At 23.3% G+C, this 18,354-nt stretch overlaps 2 protein-coding genes across 6 annotated transcripts; both read right to left on the bottom strand.

The window, feature by feature from the left end:
- Positions 1 to 3,435: 3,435 nt before the first annotated feature.
- Positions 3,436 to 12,497, bottom strand: LOC126901607 (ADP-ribosylation factor-binding protein GGA1). 4 transcript variants are annotated; one of them, XM_050678202.1, is made up of 13 exons: positions 12,183 to 12,495; positions 8,829 to 9,034; positions 7,497 to 7,657; positions 7,207 to 7,440; positions 6,969 to 7,139; positions 6,021 to 6,243; positions 5,510 to 5,653; positions 5,326 to 5,451; positions 5,125 to 5,263; positions 4,840 to 5,012; positions 4,503 to 4,669; positions 3,667 to 3,777; positions 3,436 to 3,583 (listed from the first exon to the last, which is right to left on the bottom strand). In XM_050678202.1, exons 4-13 carry the CDS (start codon positions 7,423 to 7,425, stop codon positions 3,482 to 3,484), a joined length of 1,575 nt encoding a protein of 524 aa, XP_050534159.1. In that variant the 5' UTR covers positions 7,426 to 7,440; positions 7,497 to 7,657; positions 8,829 to 9,034; positions 12,183 to 12,495; the 3' UTR covers positions 3,436 to 3,481. The 4 variants fall into 4 exon arrangements, with proteins under 4 accessions (XP_050534159.1, XP_050534157.1, XP_050534158.1 ...); XM_050678200.1 differs by lacking the exon at positions 8,829 to 9,034 and having other exon boundaries at positions 12,183 to 12,497; XM_050678201.1 differs by lacking the exons at positions 8,829 to 9,034; positions 12,183 to 12,495 and adding an exon at positions 7,797 to 8,197.
- Positions 12,498 to 13,825: 1,328 nt separating this feature from the next.
- On the bottom strand, positions 13,826 to 18,354 carry LOC126901601 (zinc finger protein 569-like). 2 transcript variants are annotated; one of them, XM_050678187.1, is made up of 5 exons: positions 18,036 to 18,354; positions 16,039 to 17,272; positions 15,140 to 15,507; positions 14,525 to 15,063; positions 13,826 to 14,465 (listed from the first exon to the last, which is right to left on the bottom strand). In XM_050678187.1, the coding sequence occupies exons 2-5, from the start codon at positions 17,246 to 17,248 to the stop codon at positions 14,306 to 14,308; spliced, it is 2,277 nt and encodes a 758-aa protein (XP_050534144.1). In that variant the 5' UTR covers positions 17,249 to 17,272; positions 18,036 to 18,354; the 3' UTR covers positions 13,826 to 14,305. The 2 variants fall into 2 exon arrangements, with proteins under 2 accessions (XP_050534144.1, XP_050534143.1); XM_050678186.1 differs by having other exon boundaries at positions 18,160 to 18,353.

Below are 18,354 nucleotides of genomic sequence, written 5' to 3' on the forward strand. Positions count from 1 at the left end.
CTAACTTCATGGTAACACCGTATATACATAATACGAGAACAAGTTAACCTAAAATATTTTCATTGTAGTTCTTCTATAAACCATAGTACAAATTGAAAATAACTTGTTACCAGGTTTAACCATTTAGTCAACAGATAAATGTATGTGATAGTGATTTTATAGCAAAACAGAACTACAGCCACATAATAGCGCATTAGGCATTACCAAAGATTTTTACAAGACATCATATTAACAAATATTATGAGAGTTTTATAATATATCTGTAGGTAGTACACACATAACGTATCACTATTTTAATAAATAAAATATTATTACATTATCCATAGGTTCAAATTAAGGGGATAAGCCCTCGCTAATTCTTCAATAGCTTTACTTCCCAAATATTGACAAATTATAAATTTTACAAAAAAAAAAAAAAAGCAAGGAGAAAAGTTAAATTAAATATTTTCTAATGCTACAGCAAAGCTATTACCCTAGACTTTGATCACGCGGGGATTTAGAAAGAAAAACATCAGCCGATTATATAAAAATATATTAATTTTACTATAATGCGTTTTTTCTTTTCTTTTTTTTGTCTGTCGCCACTTTTTCTCAGCTCTCACCGAACTGATTTCTTTCAACGATACGTCAAAAAAGAACAAATCATATCTAGTCGAAGACATTACGCTAAAAATTTGATAAGTTCCCTTCGTTCCTCGTAAATGGGGGATATCTCCAAAAAAATGATAAAATTTAAAAATCGCTAATTTTCGAAATTTTAGCTTCGATGCGAAGCTGAGAAGGTATTGGTTTTACTATGATGTGTTTTTTTTTTTTTTTTTTTGTGTCTGTTACCACTTTTTCTCAGCTCTCACCGAACGGATTTCTTTCAACGATACGTCAAAAGATCACAAATCGTATCTAGTCGAAGACATTACCCTTCAAAATTGAAAAAAATTCCCTCGTTCCCCGTAAATGGGGGAAACCTCCAAAAAAATTACAAATTTAAAAATCGCTAATTTTCGAAATTTTTTCAATTTTTTTTACTTAAAAGTGCCATAACTTTTTCAAAAATAAACATATCAATATAATTCTTTTTTATATAGATGCATAATATCATTACCTTTCATTTGGTATATTTTTTTCATAAATTTAACCCTTAACCTGCCCACAAGGGGGGATTTAAAATGACAACTTTTTCACAAAAAATTAATTTTTTTAACTTAAATTTTGAAAATGTTCCGGAAGGTCTGACACTTTTATATATATCTTAAATTAAAGCTAATGTAATATGCTTTATCATGAAAAAAAAAAATTTCGGACTTTATCTTATCTTCATGGTGAAAATGGCTACCGAATGCTATTTTTGTGTGAAAATTTTCGATTTTGTATTTTCCATTTTTAACTTTATTATGCTATAACTTTTTGAAAAATGTATGAATCATTACAATTTTTTTATGAGAAGTAGTATTTATATAGATCTTTCATTCGACATACTGTTTTTTTAAATCGGACCATTTCCCTAAATACAGGGGGGATTCAAAACATAAAAATGCATATAGAAAGTAGAACTTTTTCAACGTAACTTTTGAAAGTGTTCCGGAAGGTCTGACACTTTTATATATATCTTAAATTAAAGCTAATGTAATATACTTTATAATGGTAAAAAAAAATTTCGGACTTTATTTTATCTTCATGGTGAAAACAGACATTAAACTTAATAAAAAAAATACGATTTTTGTAAAAAAATTCTTTTTTATATTTTTAACTTTATAATGCTATAACTTCTCGAAAGATGTATGGATCAATATAATTCTTTTTTTTGTAGATGCATGATGTCTTTACCTATCATTTGGTATATTTTTTTTATAAATCTGACTTTTTACCTGCCTACAGGGGGGGATTCAAAATGACAACTTTTTCACAAAAAATTGACTTTTTCAACTTAAATTTTGAAAGTGTTCCGGAAAGTCTGACACTTTTATATATATATTAAATTAAAGCTAATGTAATCTACTTTATTATGTAAAAAAAAAATTTCGGACTTTATTTTGTCTTCACGGTGAAAATGGCTACCAAATGCTATTATTGTGTGAAAATTCTCAATTTTATTTTTTACATTTTTAACTTTATAATGCTATAACTTATTGAAAAGTGTATTGATCAATATAATTTTTTTATGGGAAATACTATTTTTTAATAATCCCTTTTTCATTCGACATACTTTATCTTAATCAGGATATTAATAAGGAACTAGCAGTTTATGAAGCTTTTGGAATAATCCACCAATTTTTTAAAATTAAACACTATCTAAAGATTTGCATCGAAGCGTTTTTTTTTTATAGTGATTTTAATCACTGTCAGATATCATTATACTTGATCCAACTATGCCACGTCACCACTGTGCCGCGACCCCCCTGTGCTGGGTTTTTTTTTTACTTAAAACTGCCATAACTTTTTCAAAAATTAACGAATCAATGTAATTTTTTTTTAGAAATGCATGATATCTTTACATATTATTTGATATATTTTTTTATAAATTTGACCCTTTACCGGCCCATAAAGAGGGATTCAAAATGACTTTTTCACAAAAAAAATAACTTTTTCAACTTATCTTTTTAAAGTGTTCTGGGAACATACTTTTATATATACCTTAAATTAAAGCTTATATAATATACTTTATTATGAAAAATAAAATTTCGAACTTCACGGACATTTTGTCTTCACGATTTAAATGTGTTCCGTATGCTATTTTTATGTTAAAATTCTCCATTTTATATTTTACATTTTTAACTTTATAATGCTATAACTTTTTGAAAAATGTATGGATCAATACAATTTTTTATGAAACATAATATTTATATACCTCTTTAATTCGACATACTTATTTTTAAATCGGACCATTTCCTTTAATACAAGAGGGGTTTAAAACTTAAAAATGCATATAGAGAGTAGAAATTTTTCAACTTGTTTTTAATTAAAATATATTAATTCCCTTATTAAAACACTTAAAACTTATAAAACAAATAAAGTATCAAATAATTATAATACCAAAAATCATAATGTTATGTTAGTAATAAATGCAGGAAAAAAGATAATATTTTCGGTAAAACTATTGCAAAATTTGATAAAATAGACTAATAATTAGTCTATTTTATACTACTTACAATTATTGTAAATAGTACAAAGATATGAAAATACTTAAGTTTTGAGATTTGATTAAATTAAACACACTTCAAAACTTTTAATTGTGACACAGTATTTCATGAACTCTTGATATAAAATTTTTAAGTGATTGAAGCGTAATTAAAATTTTTTATCAAAAGAGTACTACACTATGACATCCCTAGGGGTGAATAGACACCTCTATGACGAAAATAACTACATATTCCAATAAAAACCCTAAGACAAAACTTTAATAAATTTTTAAGTTAGATTAAACCGATACTATCAGAATTTTTAATTAGCAAATTTATTCAAATGACTGAATTTTTTTACAAATTTAACAAGAATTGTTTAGCTGTAGATGTTTTACTATTCCAAATTCTGTTATCATTTCATTATCCACTGTATAACTAACAACAAACTTTAAAGGTAAGAAATCCTACAAAAAACAAAAAAAAAAAAAATGAATATTAAACATTTACACATAAAATAGTTTGTTCAAAGACATAATTTGAAGCCAACCTTCTTACGAGTAGCAATTAAAAAAATTTGTACTATTGATACTTGAGGTAAAAATGTATTGTAAATTGGTAAATCTGTCCTTGATGGTGACAACAAACGTAATCTGCAATTCTAAGAACACAGTAATAACTAATAAAGATTTTAACAAAAAAAATCTTAGTAATATTTTAATTTATTTAAAACTGTTTAATTTAATAATAAATGAAATAATATATTATGTACTATGCTTCACCTAGCTAGGGTTCTACGAGACTCACGGGCCTTTAGCACGTAAGCCTCTTTGGACTATCCTCATAATTAGGCCACTGATTTCAGAAGGAGTACCCAGTTACATCAGGCACAATAAGTGTTTTGCAAGAAAAATATTACATCACAATCGATGCAATAAAAATATATTAAAAATTTAATTATTAAAATCAGGAAAATTCAAACAATAAAAAGAAAATAGTAAAATGTATTGGGTATTAGGTTGAACTTTGTTTACTGAGGTATTCACCAGGGGCATATTCAGAGATTATTTTAGGAGGATACTTATTTTTTTTTACTTAGGTAAACATGCTATAGAAATTGTTTTGCTAAAATTAAGTGATTATCAAAAAAAATAGTTAAGTCTAATATGTTACACATAACTTTTAACCATAAAATATTTAATTTTTTTTTTTTTTAAACCTTTACAGGTCAACATATCATCCAATAAGATATAGATAAAACTTAAAAAATATGATTCATGATGAAAAATTAAGTTGTGATAGTACAGATTTATAATGTCTTTAAATAAAATATTGAAAAACTAAATAATGTATCATTTATACAATATAAGTATATAAAATACTTACATTTGGGATTATTGGCTGAAATAAGAAATTATTAATGGGTTTTTTATTTTCACTTTTTGTAGTAACAACATATACACTAGTGTCATCTCGAAGTTTATTAGCTGCCAAATGGATATCAGTAATGATATCATTTTTGTTAAATACATTAACAAAAACTGGTTCATTATCTATAAACATTTTTTTAAATATTTAGTAAGACTCTGATATTGTTTAAAATTATCACATATGAGCTAACCATTTCAGAAAGTTAAAATATTGATCAATAAAGAGAATTAATTATGTAAATAGAATTAATTATACAGGATTTTTTTTTTTTTTAAGTTTAATGTATAATTACAAGAAATAATATTTTCCAGTTCAATCTCCAGATCACTTATGGGTTTCAAAATGTTATTATCAATTTTAAGATTTTCTATTTGTTCTGATTCATTTAATTTGAATGATACCACATCTTGTGAATCACAGTTTTTCATAGCAATAATGGTATCTAAGCTTTGAGCTGAAAAGGTCCTACAATAAAAAAAAAAAAATTATTTATACTTTAATATAATATTAAAATATTTTTCCTTGTTCTATTATATAATGAAATAATTATACTTTTTTCAATAAATTATATACATACTTTACTACTTTATTTGGTTTTTGTAATTTAGTTAACAAATCTTTTCCGAGATTATTAAGTTCTTCAAACAAATTATTCTTTATTATTTCATTTTGGCCATTTTTTTCATTGTTAAGTGAAGAATTTGGATTTTCTAATTCTATAAATGTTTTTTTTTTTTGTGAGTTTTAATGAATAATGGAAAATAAATAATTATCTTACCATTAACTACAGAAACTGTAGGTGAATTATTATTAGAAAATAAATGCTTAATTTTTGTATTACTAGTTAAAGCATCATTTATACAAGAACTAACAATATTTGTGCTTCCTAATAAATCGTGAGAATCTAAATAAAACAGAAAAATAATTTAATTATTTTTTAAAGAAATAATAACTTTAAATACCTGGAGCTACTGATAACGAATTGAAATCTAGTAGGTCTTCAATATCTCTTTGGCTATTTGATTCTTTATTTAAAGATTTTTCTATTGTATCAATATATATATTCAAAATTTCATTTATTTCATAACTTAAATGGATAATGTTTCCTGTAAATTATTTTTTTAATATTAATTTTCTATAAATATAAGTTTCTTCTTTTTAATCTAAGCAATAGGTTTTAAGAGTGAATTTTAAGCATAAATATAAAAAACCAAAGTATTTTAGTTTAAAAATACTTAGGGTGAAATTACTATGTCAATGTGTAAATCCTTCAATTTGTATGTCTAATAACATAAAGTTTTGTTTACGATTTATTTATTATATAACTTAAATACTATAGTAGCATTTTAATGATAAAATTTATAAGAGTATATTTTTATACATTTATTGTAAATATATAATTTTTTAGGGAATATTACTATTATTTTTTAAACAATTCAAATAAATAATAATATAATTCTTAAATGAACTTACTGACAATAATTTCATTATCTGGTATTTCAATAGCTAATATCATTTTTATGCTTGGTTCTAATTTTTTTACTTCAGTATAAAGTTCTTTGATAAGTTCCAAATCATGAGGTGAACTAGATTCTTTGTTATAAGACTTCAGCATTTCAGATAATAATTTTACACTGTTGGAAGCTACATCAATATCTGTGATCATTTTATTTAATTTTTCAGTTTTTTGCTCTTCCTTTAAAAATTATTATTATTTATAATTTAAAAAGCATTAAATAATACTATTAGACAAAAAGTGAAAGCGTATCAGACAACACCAATAAATTTAGGACAAACAACTACAGTAGGAAAAATGCAGTATTATTAACCCGCTTCAAGACATTTAATAATCTTTGTATTTCTTGACAATACAAAAATTATTCCTCAATGCCTCATGAAAAAAGATAACCTCTACAATATATCCAAAATAACCTTTAAGTAATATAACTACTACAGTAAAACAAATCCTAATTCTGTTCAGACAAAAAAATCCCATTTTACACCACATGTTAAAGTATTTCTAATTATAGAGAAGATAATAAAATAATTAATTTTCTAACAATATCTAAATAGTATAGCCTAATATAAAATAAAAATTTTAATAAGAAACCAACAACTCAAATGTAATAGCTAATTTAAAAATAAAAATAATATTTTTATTACTGTTATAATGTTATTTATTTAATTTAAATACATTTATTTTAGGTATTTCAACTACAAGATTTCCAACTTAAGATTTGTCATGTATTATATAATCAATGAAATTATTAAAATTATTTATTGTACTAAATTTATATGTACAGATTGTAAATATTCATTTTAAAAAAATATTATATAATACACATAATGTATTAAAAATGTATGATATATTATTATTTTATTATTAAATATTTAAAAAAAGATATAACTCATGTGTAATACCTCTTCTACCATAGATTTTATTAATTGATTAGCAGCTTTGAGGTCTTCTGGTTTTTTACTCTTGAGTAATTTCTGTAACAACAATGACTTTTCTTCATTTAGAATAGATGCTTTTTTTAATTCAGTGGATGAGGTTAATTCACAAGGGGGGCGATTCACATTTTTCATATCCTTAAATTGAAAAATTATTTTCCCATAATTAATGATATATTATAATTATATTTTTAATATTAATTACATTAACAACTCCTTGTTTTTTTAACATAGTAAAAGCATCCTGGATTTTAACATTATTTGGAAACTGGAATGACCACATTCTAAGGAGATCAATTATTTTATTTTTTAGTACTTCTGAAGTTTGAATTCCACTGTATTTAGGAGACACTAAACGTATTAGTTCATTCAAAAATTTAAATTTACCCACTTCAGCTTGGAAAGTTGAACTGCCAGTCTGCATACATATATCCAATAACTGAAAAATAGAAGTTATAATATCCTTTGTATTTATTTTAATTATTATTAATTTACATGAAGAGCTTGTAAAGCTTCCCATTCTTGCAAAGAATGAATTTTTGATAGAATATATTTAGCAGCTATAGGAGCACATTTTGAATCTTTTTGAACAAAACCACTAAATGCTAGCAATGCAGCACTATCCAACTTTTCATTGCTATTTCTAGTAGCTCGCTCTAAAATTTGATCAAAATTTATAAAAATAACAATTAAGTAAATATTTATTAACTGTACTTAATGTTAATATATTTTATGTGTTCTAAATACTTCATCAATTAAAGTATTTACAAAAACGTATTAATTAAAAACACTAACTACATTCTGCTTTATTTTCATATTTTTTCATTGCAAATTTGGGATATTTTTGATACCTGGTACTAAATGGTTAAGAATTAATACTATTTTATAAAATTATACCACTAGTAAATAGTACATAGGATAATATTTAGAGTAATAACACCAATAGTCTTAATATACATAGATTAAACCTATAATGATGAATAGTTTTTCAAAATGATTATACTTTTATATTAAAATTATGAGCACATAGGAAATTAGATAAAAAAAAATAAATAATAACTTTATTGTTAACCTAGCCATTATCGTGTCATTCAGTGGATTTTGAAATTTTATTTTTGAAATATTTATAAGAAGTAATGTATTTTATACATACATTAATATAGCATAATGAGCATTATTATTTAAAAAAATTTAATTATTACAAAGTAAATCAAGCTTTTGAAAAATTTTAATATTTGTTCTAAAACCAACTTGACCATATTATTAGAACTTAGATTTTATTGGTACTCAATATATAACATTATACATTTTTTATTTCACAAATTTTAGGAATTCTTAAGATTATTTTACTATAAAATTCCTCAAATCAGTACTCAATTAAAATTTTTTAATAAATATCTATGAAATTTATACTTTTAGCTATAAAATTTCCTTATAATGACAATGTAATAATTTTTTGTTTAAATTTGTAGTGCACATTATCATTCAACACAAAAAAATACATTTAGCAGCTTTAACTATTTAACATTAGCACAAATAAATTCATTTTAGTTCAATTTTCAAATGAACAAGAAACAAAAGAAATATAATAGTATATGTCAGGTATTTTTACTGATGCAGATATGCAATTTTCATCAGAATAATACTTAATTAAGTATAATTTTTATAAAATGAAAATAATTTTTTCTTATAATTTCATTAACTTTTTTTTGTTTTGTTAGTATAAAATTTATTTTATTGAATTCTTAATATATTAATAATAATAATAGTTTCTATTCTTAAATACTTAAAACAAATATATGTAATATATTAATGTAGTTTTGTAACTTTTAGAATAATTTTTAATTTGTAATCTAAAATTTTAAACTTTGCTTTTGTCTTTTGGTTGTTTTTTGCAAATAATTGCCTTTTCTACATGTTTTTCATTAAAAAATTATTATCTTAATTTTGGAAACTTTGCAAGTATAAATTTTATATACAGCTTCTTTTTTGAAACTTGATAGATATTTTCCAATTATTTTGCCACCAACAAGCTAAAACAATAAAATCATTATACATAATGAGAATAAATCAAACAAATTTTTATCTAAAACTCTAACATTAAAAAAAAATATAAAAAATAAACAAATTCTTCAATTGTTTTTTGTTAATTTTTTAAAATTTGTTATAATCATCATTTTTGATATACAAACTCATGATATTTTAAAATTAAAAACACTTACATATAAAAAAAGCAAATAAAAGTAAAAAAATAAATCAAATTTTCTATATCTAGTAAAAATATATCTAATAGTATTTTAAAATTAGATATATTTTTTTTAATAAAAAATTTAAGTTATGATTAAATTTAATTATAAGAAAAAGATGAAATTATAAGGTAGGAAAATTGATTTACAATTTTTCTTTGCATACAAATCAAAAAAAATAAATATAACATAATATCAAAATTTTTTTTATGAAAGGCTATAAAATATCTCAATCCATTTTATTATTTTTATATAAAATATTTTGAAGCAGTTATTTTACATAAAACTTGTACTCAAAAATAAATAAGTTTGAGTAATTTTTAACATATAGAAAATATTTATCACTAATTAAAAATTGTTAGTTAAAAATAAGAATTTTTTTTAAATTCTCATTTAAAACTTATCATTAAGGAATCAAAACAACACCAGAAACTTTTAGACTAATAATTTAAAGTTACTAAAATTAATAAAACAATTAAAATCACAATATAAAATACTAATATTTAGAACCATTAATTATATTCATTCATATAAATTTGTTTGAGACATTTCTAAGACAATCAACTTCAATTAAAATTACTTTAGGGTAGTATAAAAATATATTTTGAATGGGAGTGCATCTTTCAAGCCCATATAATTATAATCAGTAGTGTTTTTGTAAAATAACTGTAGAGTGTATACAATAATTACAGGAATACACAATTTCATTAAATGGTTAATAAGTATGAGGTATAAATTTCCTGCATAACTATCAAAACAACACTGATCATACTCCTAATAAGTGGCAAAATTTCACTCATTAAACCGGAAGACACTTTCAAAAATGTTGAAATAATTTTCTGGACCCCTTTCTATATTATTTAAATTCAGGACATTTTTATTTTTATTTATGTATTAAAGATATTGTGTTTTTAATATTATAACACACCACATAAAAAAGATAACGAATTTGTGATTTTTATACAGTACCTTGAGATATCACGCTGTAAGTATTGTAGTTTAGTAACTTAAAATATACCATACTAATGCATAAAATGAATTTATCATTTTCTGTTATTGATAAACAATTATATTTAGTAATATACATTTTGTCAATTTTGTAGAAATGACATAATAAGTTATTACATTATAAAGGAATTCTGTATTTTTACAATAAAAAAACATGTATAAACAAGTTGACAAATTTTGAGTTACTACAATAGAATACTTACAGTAGGATATGCCTTATTGAAAGAGATAACCCCCATTTCTTTCAAATTCCTTAGATTACACCTTGAATAATAAGACAAATTCTCATACTAAGCACTACCAACTATGATCTATAATTAGTCTGTGGGTATTTTAAGAAATAAAAAGAGTATAATGCTAAAGTGTTTTTAGGATATTGTCTTAAGAGAGAAGGGCATGAACAAAAAATATTTTTACTACCAAAATTCTAATTAAATCCTCCAGAATAATTCTTCATGAAATGTTTATTTTTGTCAAGGAGAGGTTATATCCTCCAAATTTCTCATAATAATATTTATATTACAGTAGTATTTTAAATGTATTACATGAAATTCAAATTTTTAAATTAATTAATTTTTTAAGTATAATAAAAGTTAACCAATAGAATTTTGATAGTCTCTTATAATACTTTGCAATTGCCCTAGTTAAAATACATTAATTTTAAGTAACATAATTATGAATGTGTACTTAATGTTAATGTATTTAGAATGACAAAAACAAAAATTATAATTGCATATAAACCTGGATTCTACTAATAATTATAATCAATAATAATACATATATATGTGTCACTTACCATTTAAGACATATTATTTAATGTAATACTAGATTAAATAAGAAAATAATTCAAATATTATAACATCAATCACTTTAATACAAAATAACTTCAATAATTTTTTTTTGAATATGCATAAACAATATCAAATTACAAATATATTTTTCTTCAGTAAATTGTAAGCACCACAAATACTGAAGCTTTTTTACCTACAGACCATTTACATTCCTGTTATTCCTCCAACCTAAATTTAAAAACTAAAAAAAAGTACTAATTCAAAAAAAAATTTCTATAAAATTTTATAATATTTTTAAAAATTTTAGTTAATATAATTTTATGATGGGGAAAAGAAAATAAAACTTTCTAAAATGAAAAATATGTTTTCTCTTGTAACTTTGAAAATATTTCTTAAAAAATAATTAAAAAATTTAAGGATACAAGTTATTTTTTCTGATAAGTAGTTAATTATTTTAATATTGTTTTTATAGTTTAGTTCAGAAGTCTATTAGATGTAGTATCAAGTAATGAAATCAGTTTTTATTTTGCTAATAATTAAATTTTTTTTTTCTTTTTAATTATTATAAGAATTTACAACTTTGTTTTTATTTTCTTGAAATTATTTAAACATGGACTATCATTTTTGTTCCATGTATCCCTCAATCGTTGAGTACATCAGATACTAAATTTAAAGCTAAAATAGACTATTATAATTTATTAAAGTAATATTAACATATATATTAAAATTCCTATATTTGAGAAATAAATCACTATATGACACATAATGGTAATTTTAAATGGTGAACTCAAGAAGATATATATCTATTTATATAGCTTCTATAATTTTTAAATTGTATAACTGTTAATTTATTATACAACTCTAAAGAAATTATAATCATGGAAACAATTATCAATATTTTTTAAATTAATAAACATGTTTATAATTATTTAACATTTATATAAATCTGAAAATTAAAAATTGATTTTAAGTTAACAGTATATTTATTTATTAATAATACTCATCAAGTTATAATGTTTAATCAGAACCAATATTAATACATACATAAAGTAATGTCGAGTTGGAATAATAAATGAATACCCAATATAAATGAAAAAAAGGTACTTAAAATATGCACTAGAAAAAATATAGCTTACCAATTAATGCTTCTAAGCTTGTTGATATTATATTAATATCAATGTCCATCCTACCAATTCTACTTTGATCTTACATTCTGGATTCATATATTGAAAAATAATTTGAAAATGTGTAATCACAATCCACAGACAATATATTATATCCCCTAATTTTTAACTCGGAACATTTACTGATTATAATTATAATCACAACTAGTTATATAGTTGTTTTAAGTTTCATAGAATTTATGAAAAAGTTATCTATACATAGTCTGTTGCCATTCGCTCTGATTTATACAAATATCAGTTTAATTCTGCTAATACAACAGATAAGATAAAACTAGATAGTGAATTTTCTATTCAAGACGTGTAATTATCAAAAATGTAAGCAAACCAAAACCAGCTTTAGATCAGTATTACCACTCATAGGAAAAAAAAGTCTTTATGAGGAATTATTTTTTAACTATATTTATCACAGATATATAATAAAACTATATATATTCTATGATTTATCTTATCTGTGTTAATATATTATTGGCTATTTATTTATTTTCAAGCGACTGATTTGTATTGATAACAATTTTTATCTAATGTTACGTGGTAAGAATAGAGCACAAACTTTATCATTTTTTAAAATTTTTCATGAATATAATAAGAATTCATTTATTCATTTTATTAGTTAAAATTTTTTAGAAAATATAAATAAAAATTATACAGAGTGATCAATTTAAATGTATAATAAATTATAGAGATGTTAACTATATTCTTTTAAGTAGAAATACGTACTGAACTAAATTATAAAATAGGAATTTATCCAACTAAGAAAATTTTGGGTCAGCTAACAACTTTTAAATCAGTAATTCAGAAGTTATAACAATTTTAAAATATGGACTGAGAGAGAGGCCCGTGTATAACTACTTCTATCATTAAATATTACTCCTAGACATAAAAATATGACCATTATTAAAGGGATTTCACAATATGATGTCAAGTTATGCAGTCCCTACAAAATTCAAAAATCTAAAATAATAGCTCTCATAACTAGGAAAAATAAAAATAGAAATAATTTGATACATAATAATGGATCCTATAAGAACAATCCTAACTATAAATTAATAAGAATTACAATACAGTATTCAGTTATTATCATAGACAAAAAAATAATAATTTTTGTTTGTTTTAAGAGAAAAAATGAGATACTTGAATTACAAAAATTAATTTAGTGGTTTTTAATCAATTTTTTTAGGCACCTAGAACATCTAAGTAAAAATGGGTGATAATTAACAATTTTTCATTAAAAATGAATTCTTTTAGTTTATTAGATTAATTCAATATATTCTGAAAATTTTATGCAGATATATACAAATAAAAAATTTGAAATATGTAAAAATATGCAACAGATGTTAATCATTGATTTATAAATGACAAATTTAATCAGAATAACATTTTAAGAATTAAGTATCATAAAATAAATAATTTTTATAATTTTATTGTAAAGTTTAAAAAAAGTTACATCAATTCTCTTATAAATTATATATTGCATAAATAAAATTAAACTAAAAAGACATTAGATAAATAAATTAACACAGTAACTTTGAAAGTTGGAAACAAATAAAGAAAACACGCAAATACACTCACACAAATTTGTTCACAAAAAAAAAATGTCTGCGTTCTTGCATAATATGAATTTATATGAGAGTTAATAGGTTTAAAAATAATACCTAACTTATAAGCTAATAAACTTATAAATACTTAAGTTAAAAAAAAATACATAATAACAATAAAATTGGTAAAGGGTTGAACTGACAAACTTGTAAAGATAATATTAATGGTTAAAAAATGCCATATGAACTCAATAATTCTAATTTACCATCAAGTATTTAAAAACAAATAAGGTGAGCCAGTTCAAAAAGAAGAAAGTGATGATAAAATTTAATATGCAAAGGCAACTCTAATTATGCATAATGTATTACTTAAATATAAAATATTCAATTAAATAAATTCAATTTATGAGTATAAATTAGTAATTACATAATCGACCTTAAATTAATATACACAAGTTTTAATTTTTAGTGATTATTAAGTGAATTAAATAATCAGATCTTTATACAATACATTTTTTATTTACAAGGTTTTTTTCAAAATTAACCTTCAGTATTAACCGATTCCCTAGCATGATGTGTACGGACATGCTTATTGTGATTAGATTTTGAGCTGGTTGTTTTTCCACAAATATGACAAGTATGAGGCTTTTGCCCTGTATGTGTTTTCATATGATCAGAGAGGTAATAACTTCGATGGAATCTAAATAAAAAAAAATATGATAATACACATAATATTAAAACAAACTAATAATTAAATACTTTTTTCCACATTCAGGACACTCAAACGATCGATTCCCTTCTTCATGTTCAGCCATATGTCGGATGCAATGTTTTTTTCTAATAAATTGTTTACCACACTCATTACAAGTAAATGGACGAACGCCATTATGTGCTCGAACATGAGCATCCCACTCATGTTTTAAATAAAATGCACTCTTACATTGTGTACATTTAAATGGTTTATGTGATCTTGACATATGAGTCCATTGATGCATCCTTAAATTCCATTTAGTTCGAAATGCATGATTGCATATATTACACGAAAAAGGTCTTAGATCTTTATGAATAAGCATATGAGTGGCAAATGATTTTCTTAAAAATGTGTTATTACATATTTGACAGCACATATTTTCTGTATCTCGATCCTTGGTTGGCAAATATCCAGGATCATGTGATCTCCGTATGTGTCTAGTCAAAGAAGTAATATGTATAAATCGTTCAGAGCACCAAAGGCACTGTTTAGGTTTTACTTCATGTGTTTCTTTATGCCAAGTCAATTTTTTTAATGATGAAAACACCTACAAAGTATAATTCAGTTATCTATTAATTTGAAGGTATGGAATTTTTAAGTACAATATATTTAAATATAATTACCTCTCCACAGTGGCAGTAAAAATCTTTTTGACTTCCAGAGGGTTCATGTAATTTTCGTATATGGCTGTTAAGATTAGCTCTGCACCTAAAGGAATGTTCACAGCGATCACAATTATATGGTTTAATATTGAGATGCCCGTTTACATGATCTTGAAGTTGAATACGACTAACAAATGATTTATTGCAGTGATCACAGTTATATGGTCTAATTTGAAGATGGCGTTTGAGATGAGCTGTTAAAGAAAATTGGGAATGAAATTGTCTTGAACAGAAGCTACAAACCAGTGGATGAACTTTTAATATATGATCTCGAAATTCTGTGATCATAGGAAAAACTGTATCACATGTAGGACATAAGTTATTCTTATCTGAAAAACAATTTAATTAAAAATATAATTTATTTCAAAATGTAAAACTAATAAATAAATTGTCAGTTAATTTATGCTATAATTATGTTATCACAGTACTTTAAATTTATAAATTTCAATGTCAATAACTATGTTGATTACCTCACAATACTTGTTTATAAAAATAATGGAATATTTTATAGAAATAGTATATAATATTTCACAAAACGCAAAATACAATTATCCTTAATTAGAAATGTTTTTATATAACAATAAATATATTTTTAATTAATTTAAAGTGATTAACACCAAAAAGTTATCCTTTCAGGTTTTATACAAAGTGTGGACAAAAAGTTTTGGTAATTATTTTTTTTATCCTAGTTTATAATGGCAAAGATGTCCAAAATTATAAGCAGACATAACCAACAGTCAGCAATCATTAGAGTATATAATTTATTGGAGTGGAGATGAAAGCATTTCTATGCAAGTTTTGATATAAGATTGTGTGGTTATGTCTTAAATAATACTATGTATATAATTAATTCATGTTACCTTTATGAGTATCTATAAAATGCAATGTCATTTTAATATAATCCTCAAATGCTTGACCACATATACCACATTCAACTTTTAAATTTTCAATATCATTACTAACTATCTCGTTTTCAACTTTAGTTAGTGGTTTAATATACATCAAACCTTTTTTAACTCCTTCTTCATTTTTGTGTTCCTCATCTATGTGTGCTTTTCGGTCCTTAACACCATTAAATTTTAATTTACAATAAGGGCAAGTTAACTTTCCTAATAAAGGCTTAAATTCTTTTTTTTCTAAAATCTCATCTTTGGGTAATTCTTCCCTATTTTTCAAACTCATTAAATTTCTAGCTGCTGTACTGACTTCATGAACTGTATCATCCCATGCTGAACTGGTATGAGGCTGAGATTCATCATTATTTTTCATAGTCCATATAGATGCTAGAATAGGCTCTGGAGGTTCTAAACTTTCTTGTCCTGATAACTCACCATGAGCAGGCATAAGTTCATCAGTTTGAATATCTAAAGTTAATTGATTTTCTTGATTATTTGATGATATATATTCTGTATGTAATTCCATAGTAGTAAGTGTACTGTATTGAGGTGGATTCAACTGTGGATCAGGATCAGTATGTGAAATACGTGCATTTTCACTTGAATAAAAATAACGAGACATATATTCTTCATCTTCAATAACATTCACATTTGTTTGAAATGGATCAGTATTAAAATTTTCAGTAATAGATGATCTAGTAGTTTCTTCTAGTTCTTCAGGATTTTGAGTAGACTCAATAGAACCACCTTGAAAGCTTGTACTACAATCTTGCTGATCTTCATATTCAGGTGAATAGTGATTTTCAAAAACGCCATTATTTTCTTCAATACTAACATCATCGAGATTGTTATCAAAAACGTCTCTTAGTTCAGAAAAAACTTGACCATTTGAATTTTTAGGAGATAAACAAACAGGACCTATTCTATCATCATTCGCTCTATCCTGAATATTATTAGTTCCTGAATGGCATGACGAAGTAGAGCTACTTTCATCTGAGAGAGTTTCTTCATTTTGATCAACAACCTTAGAAATACTAGTATTTTGGTTGGTTAATGAAAGAAGAGCTTTTATAACGTGTTTTTTTGGATGAGTGTTTAAATGAGCTGGAAGAGATATGCCAGGGCGCAAGTATAGTGTACAAACTGGACAACATGATTGTGATTCTTGATTCATAGCTTGACAATTAAAATATTCAGTCTGTAATAAAATATTTAAAAATATTTAAGTTACATTTTAGTATGGAAAATATAAATTTTCATCTCATAATTGTTATTTAACTGAAATTTAATTGATAAAATTTAAGGTTAATTTTCAATTGTAAGGTATCACTTCTAGAAGTTGACATTTTTTTAAAAGATGATATTTTCAGTTTACATAATGAGTAATATCAACATTATTGTTAGTTTTAAAATCTAGTAATTATATTACAACAAAATTATACGTCAATAACTATTATTGTTTCAAAATTTAAAGTAATTAGTTTTAAGTTTAAACTAACTTTTTATAGTTCAATACCAAGTAATTTATAAATTTTTAATTACTTTATAATAAAAATGTATCAATTGAAAAATATTTAAAATAAATAATGTTAAAAAAAATAGCATAAACTTATAATATATGGTTGATAGTTTCAAATAATAAAAAAATTTAAATACTAATAAAAATAGTTCAACAAAAAATTATGTAATTCTTCATTAAAATTTAGATGAAGATATGATTAAATAATTAATAAACTAAAACAAATTTTATATATTATTTCAATTTTTTTAATAATTAAAACTACTATTTAAAAACTAGTAGTATAGAAAAACATATTTAGGTCTTTATATTGTTATACAGTTAAGCAATCATTGCTTAATCATTTTGTCAAATTCATATAGAAGGTTGGTGTATTGCCTATAGATTTCAATTACATACCTAATTAAAATATTACTAAATCTATATATATATACATATATACTTATATAAGTGAAAAAATTTGCATTGTGGCTTAAACTTAAAATAACTTGAGAGTTTAATTGATAAATAATAGTTGATCTTGACGGATGTAGTCTTATTGGGTCATTCAACAGTGATTTCATTACCTTTATAAAAGAATAGGAAATTACTACTCGGACAAAAGGATACTGCCACTGTAACTTAATTCACTATTATAAACATTATGATGCTTGAAAAAACAATTTACTTAAAAATTTAACTTAACAACTAAATGTGATTAACATAAAATAATAAATATTTCATTATTATTATATTATTTTTACAAAATTTACATGATGGAG

Source organism: Daktulosphaira vitifoliae, unplaced genomic scaffold (assembly GCF_025091365.1).
Source record: "Daktulosphaira vitifoliae isolate Bord-2020 unplaced genomic scaffold, ASM2509136v1 Scaffold_3, whole genome shotgun sequence".
Lineage (NCBI taxonomy): Eukaryota > Metazoa > Arthropoda > Insecta > Hemiptera > Phylloxeridae > Daktulosphaira > Daktulosphaira vitifoliae.

Bases quoted from the DNA above. Each gene is read 5' to 3' on its own strand.
- LOC126901607 (XM_050678200.1), bottom strand. From the start codon at position 12,231: ATGGACATTGATATTAATATAATATCAACAAGCTTAGAAGCATTAATT. The intron at 4,670-4,839 runs GTAATTATACAT...AAATGTTTATAG, and splicing joins ACTGGAAAATATTATTTCTT to ATAATGAACCAGTTTTTGTT. The intron at 3,584-3,666 runs GTTGGCTTCAAA...TGTTTTTTGTAG, and splicing joins TAATTGCTACTCGTAAGAAG to GATTTCTTACCTTTAAAGTT.
- LOC126901601 (XM_050678187.1), bottom strand. From the start codon at position 17,248: ATGAATCAAGAATCACAATCATGTTGTCCAGTTTGTACACTATACTTG. The intron at 15,064-15,139 runs GTAATTATATTT...TATACTTTGTAG, and splicing joins TTTACTGCCACTGTGGAGAG to GTGTTTTCATCATTAAAAAA. The intron at 14,466-14,524 runs GTATTTAATTAT...TTTTTTATTTAG, and splicing joins TGTCCTGAATGTGGAAAAAA to ATTCCATCGAAGTTATTACC.